This window comes from Ictidomys tridecemlineatus, unplaced genomic scaffold (assembly GCF_052094955.1).
Source record: "Ictidomys tridecemlineatus isolate mIctTri1 unplaced genomic scaffold, mIctTri1.hap1 Scaffold_292, whole genome shotgun sequence".
In the NCBI taxonomy this organism is placed as follows: domain Eukaryota; kingdom Metazoa; phylum Chordata; class Mammalia; order Rodentia; family Sciuridae; genus Ictidomys; species Ictidomys tridecemlineatus.
The window spans coordinates 248,707-254,706 of NW_027522371.1; the positions used below are offsets into that span (position 1 = coordinate 248,707).

The window sequence follows — 6,000 nt, forward strand, 5'->3', positions numbered from 1 at the left end:
ATCTCCAAGCCCTATACTCACCCTTGACTACTGTAAACCAGGTACCCTACTTAAGGCACCATAAATTAAGATACACTACCATCAGTGAACAGGGCACAAACCCCTCTCCAGCCTCTTCACCTCTGCTGGGCCCTGCAAAGCTCCACCAAGCTCTATTTCCCAGGGGCCAGGGTACTAGGCACCACTGTGCAGCTCAGAGGCCCTCCCAGGCCCCTATGGCTTCCTGCCTCCTGCTGCATCTGCTACCCACCAGGACCACTGATCCCCCACTGCCTTACCCCACTTCCATCCAGAACCCTCCACTGCCCCTTCCACCTAGAATCCTGCCAACTCCTACCCACTCCTGGGGTCTCTGTCAAGTCTCCCTCCTCTAACAAAACAAGCTGCCAGCTTTCTCTGAGCTTAAATTACCAGAGGTAACTCCCCTTGAACTTTTGGTTTTGCCATGTTGGTCCATTTCCCCTACTTTACAAGACCTGGATAAAGCCTTCCCCAGACTGGCACAAGAGTCATGAACAGTTAACCTGGGGACCCAATCCTGGTCCTTTGACTTTTCCAACCTTGCTTTTCTCTGTAGGAAGGCTGTGACAAAAGGTCACTATTATTCAGATTTTGCAACTGGAAAATTTCAGATAGGTCCCCTAAGTACAACCGAATTTTCCTTCATTGATCTGTTTAAACAGGCATTCTAGTGAATGCAAGCTGGCCTCAATTTCCAAAAGCTTTGGATCATAACTTTTAGGGGAAAAAAAAAGCCTTGTTTTTCATCAACTTCATAAGCCTGAGGTTTCTTTGTCTGGTTTTGGTTTGTTTTGTTTTGTTTTTCCCTATCATTCCTCCGAAGATACTGAAGGAGTATGCAACCTATGCTTATTTTTGCTAAGATCATAAGCTTGGGAATCACACTGCCTCAGTTTCCCCTAGGCAAGAAGAGACAGTCCCAGGCCCACACACCAGACCTCCCAAGCTGCGCCTCACCATGGACTGGCCACGAGTCCCTCGCCGCGACACCACCTGGAGCCTCAGCCACGTCCAGATGGCCAAGCCCAGGCCTGCCCTGAAGCCCGGCTGTCACCTGGCACCCAGCACAGAGGTCCACTCTCCTCTCAGGGGGCATCCCCCCACCGTCCCCACTCCCGCGCGCCTTGTGGCCAAGCTCCAGTCGGCGTTTCTTCTCCAATTCCTGGAACCTAGTCTGACCTCCAGGTGCTCACCCGGCCAGGTGGCAAAGACACCTGCCTCACCCGGCAAAAATGCACCAGCCTGTGAGTCCCTCTGGCTCAACCTCCTCGGGAGCTTGCACGAGAAACGCAGAAGAAAGGAAAACAAACCCGAGGCAGGGCCGTCTTGGCCCGGTGTCTCCCATGAAATCGCCACCTGCGACTCAGCCCCGAGCTGGGAGCTGCGGGCCCGGCAGGGAGCGAGGCCCGGGGCCCGGCCCACCCCAGCGAGCCCCTTACCGGTGAGACGACCGCCCCCCCTCGCCGTGCCCGCGGCGCCGCTGAAGGATGAAGTAGCAGCTGCTCTTCTGGGTCACCCAGAGCTTCAGGGCGTTCTTCAGCAGCACCTCCTCGGGCTTGAGCCACATCGCGGCGATCCAGCCGCGCTCGAGGGCCCCGGTTCACATCGCCGCGGCCACCGGCCGCACCGGGCCCAGCGCTCCGGAGGAGGCGGCGGCGGCGGCTGCGCGCGGGGAACCGCAGACCGGCCGGTGCCCAGCGCTCGCAGCCCCGGGAGCGCAGCGGGAGCAGCTCGCCCCGCGCACCCGGCGCAGCCCACGCGTGGCCCCGCCCCGCCCCGCCGCCGGCCTCGCCCCCTGCCGCCCCCGCCCCGCCGGCTCCCGCGGCGCCTCCCGGGTTTCCCGCGTCCCGGCCGCTCGGGCTCACAGTTCCGGAGTGGAGGGAGGAAGTCCGATCCCGCTGCCAGGTCCCCTCCCTTCAGGCCCCACCGAGATCGCTGGGAGAGCCTGGGCAGCGCCGCGCTCCGGCCCTGGTCGCCGCTCCTGGGAATGAGCTCGGGTGGCGGAGCGGCCCCCCCACGCATCTCGTTCGAAGTGGTGTGAAGGACCGAGGGGAAACGACGTCCTGCTGCCCAACTCAGAGCCGTTTGTCCTGGGAGGGACGGAATGAGGAGTGCAGGCCAGTACACCCAAGTGCGTTGGGTTCAAATAACATTGTTTAATTCACTCCAAAATAGCATGAAAATTAAAAACAATTTGTCGGATTTTTTAACACGGCACACTTTTAAACAATTTTTTAATTGACATGTCATACTCGTTCATATTTATGAGGCACTGAATGATATTTCAGTACATGTGTAGAGCGTGCAATGATCCTACCAGGGTGACTGGCATATCCATCACTCAGATACCATTACTTTTTAAGACACGTGTGTGAGGCTCTCACAAGGAAACAGCTGGAGCTGCAGAAAAGGCAGAGATGTTGGGGAACCTGAGGCAAGTGTCAGACCACTGCAACTGCTAGAAGAAACCCTAGAGAGGACATTTTGGCTCAGGCACTGACTTCCTTAATAAGACTCTTAAAACTCAAGAAATAAAACCAAGAATCAATAAGTAGAATAACTTCAGATTAAAAAGCTTCTGCACAGCAAAGGAAACAAAAGCAGGAAGAAATAGCCTATAGAATGAAAGAAAATTTTGCCATCTACTCTTCTGACAAGGGATTAATGTGCAAAAATATATAAAGAACTAAACACACACACACACACACACACACACACACACACACACACACACACCAAAAACAAATAACCCAATCAGTAAATGGACAAAAGATCTAAGCAGACATTTCTCAGAAGAAGAAATATAAAGTGCCAACAAATATATGAAAAAATGTTCAAAGTCTCTAGCAATCAGGGAAATGCAAATCAAAATTTCACTGAAATTTCATCTCACTCCAGTCAGAATAGCAATCATCAACAATACAAATAATAATAAATGCTAGCAAGGAGGTGGATGGGAAATGTACATTGTTGGTGGGATTGCAAATTAGTGCAACCCCTTTAGAAAACACTGTGGAGAATCTTCAAAAGATTAGGAATGGAACCACCATATGACCCAGCTATCTTACTCCTTGTATTTATCCAAAAGAACTAAAATTAGCCATTCTGTAGTGATAGGTCAATATTTACAGAGCATGCACAAAAGTCAAATTGTGGAACAGCCAAGGTGCCCATCAACAAATGAATGAATAATGAAAATATGGTATATGTACACAATATGTACTCAGCCATGAAGAAGAATGAAATTATGTCATTTGCTGGTAAATGGATGAAACTGGAGAATTTTTTAAGTGAAATGAACAAAATTCAGAAAGTCAAGGATAGAATGTTTTTTCTCATAGGCAGAAGCTAGAGAGGAATGAGGAAATTTAAGAAGGGGGGAATCCCATGAAAACAGAAGGGAGAATAGTGGGTAGAGGAGAGGGATCAAGGGGAATGGAGGAGGGATTAGAGGGTGGAACTGTGGAACAAAATGGACCAAACTATGCTGTATGCATGTGTGACTATATCACAGCAAATTTCACTTTTATATATAACTATAATGCAGCAATTAAAAAACAATAAATAAATGGAAGGAAAATCAGTAGCATAGAGGAAGGGGATAGGGAGGGAAAGGGCCAGTACTGGGGATTGAAATGGAGCAAAATTATGTCATATGCATCTATGAATATGTCACAACCCCACTATTATGATTAAGTATAATGTACTAATAAAAACATTTAAAATGAGTATTTTCTCAAGGCTATTTTAAAAAAGGACACATAACAGCTGTCCTTGAATATGGAGGGTGGGTTGCGCTCAGAGCAATCTCCACAGTGAAGCAGTTAAATCCAACTTCCTAGCCAAAGAGGCAAAGAAAAAGTCTATCAGAATATCCTTGCACCTCAGTTTTAACAAAGGTATCCCTTACAGTGTGACTGTTAACTAGGACAGAACTTAAAAGTGTTAGTTAAATCCTTACAGGACACCTAAGACCAAATGGAACCGGGCTGGGGATATAGCTCAGGTGGTAGGTAGAGTGCCCTCCTCGCATGCACAAGGCCCTGGGTTCAATCCCCAGCACCACAAAAAAAAAAAAAAAAAAAAAGCCTAGGAACCTATTTGCAGAGGACCAAAAGGATCATCTCAGAAACCCTGAGTAGTCGAGTGGGGTGTCCATGACTGTAATCCCAATAGTGTGAGAGGCTGACGCAGGAGGATCACAAGTTCAAATACAGCCTTAGAAACTTAGCTAGACCCTGTCTTAAAATTTAAAAAAATAAAATGGGCTGGGGATGTGGCTCAGTGGTTGAATGCCCTTGGTTCAATCCCTGGTACCAAAAGGAAAAATAAAAAGAAACAGAAACCCTGATCAGATTTGATAGAGAGCCCTGCGGGAAACAAATATGGCATTGTGGTTTTGGGCAGCCTGTGCAGGCTGGCAGCCCTACATCAAATCCCAAACATGCTGCTAGTTAGCTGTGTGACCTTGACCTTGGGCAAGATAGAAATCTCAGTGAATCTCAGTTTATGCAGTCACAGAATTGGAATACTTACAGTACCTCCCTTGTATAACTATGCAGAGTAGTATATACTTAAGCACTTGGAATATATAGTGCTATGGTTTGGCTATATCTCCAAAGGTCATGGGTTAGGAACTTAGTCCCCAATGGAATAGTGTTGAGAGGTGGTACTTTTAAGAGGTTATTAGGTCACCTCTTCTTAGGAATGGATTGAATTAATGGATGAATGGATTAATGTCATTATCTCAGGAGTGTGTTCGTTATCACAAGAGAAGCTTTATTATAAAAGCAAATTTGTCCCTGTCTCTTGCTCTCCCTCTCTTGCCCTTCTGCCCTGCACCAGGGATGACACAGCATGAAGGCCCTCGCCAGATGCTGGTGCCATGCTCTTGGATGTCTCAGCCTCCAATACCAAATAAATTTCTGTTCTTTGTAAATCCCCCAGTCTGTGGTTTTCTGTTATAACAATGCAGACAAGACACACTGTAAGCTCTCATGAGCATCAGCTAATACTACTGAATGTGCTCCTGACACAATCCACACACATTCACCCATGTTTTAAACATTATTAAGCTTTTACCTGCCCAATATTAAGTAGGAAAGAATCATGGAGACACAGGAATATAAAAAGTGTTGGGAGGGGATGGGGTATTACAGCCTGACTTCTCCCTTCCCACCCCCAAAGCTCCTACCTATGTCTCCCATTACCCAAATCAGACTTGTGGGAGGTCAGGGTGCTTGGGGATGTAGGTTTTAGAGGTCAGCCTCCCAGCACAGAGCAAGGTGGAAAAAGTCGGAGAGGGTAGCTGGAGGAGATGATGAAGAACATCCAGCACGGGTGCCAACAACTTCCTATTGTCAGTTATTTCTGCATGCTCATCACCCCTTGATGGTGTAATGAATTGTATTTTGTCCCCCCAAATCCATATGTGGAAGTCCTAACCCCCAGTAACTCAGAATGTGACATAATTGGAAATACAGTTACTGCAGATGTAATTAGTTTAAAATGAGATTATTAGGGTGGATTTTAATTCAATAAGATTGGTATCCTTGCAAAAAGAGAAAATTTGAACAGCCAGACTCACAGGGAGAATACCACAAGAAGACTGGAGTTATGCCAAAAAAGTGCCAGAAGCTAAGGAACCAGCCTGGATCTCAGCCCCTTCTAACACTCTTTCTGTGTTTAAACCACCTAGTTTGTGGAACTTTGATATGGCCATCCCAGCAAATGAATACAGATACTTCCCAAATCCTGCCCACAGCACATCTGTTCCAACATTCAGAGGCAGATTCTGTTTGATGCCCACCCTGGCTGATACCAAGAGTGACCACAGTTTCTCACTGTGGAATTCTGGCTGGGTAATGCACAAATCTGTGCGTGTGTAGGGAACAGAAGGAAGTCTAGGAACCCGTGCCACTCAGCAGCAGCAGGAGGACTCAAATTAGTACTGATGGTAGTAGAGGAGAGGAAGGAGGA

General features: G+C 47.8%; 1 protein-coding gene across 1 annotated transcript in view; it reads right to left on the reverse strand.

The window, feature by feature from the left end:
• Positions 1-2,043, reverse strand: part of LOC144373185 (uncharacterized) — a 52,301-nt gene extending 50,258 nt beyond the window's left edge. Inside the window, exons 1-2 of the mRNA XM_078036283.1 lie at positions 1,949-2,043; positions 1,461-1,881 (exon numbers count right to left, since the gene is read on the reverse strand). Coding sequence (XP_077892409.1) covers positions 1,461-1,881; positions 1,949-2,043 — 516 coding nt within the window. The remainder of the gene's footprint in view (positions 1-1,460; positions 1,882-1,948) is intronic.
• Positions 2,044-6,000: the final 3,957 nt, after the last annotated feature.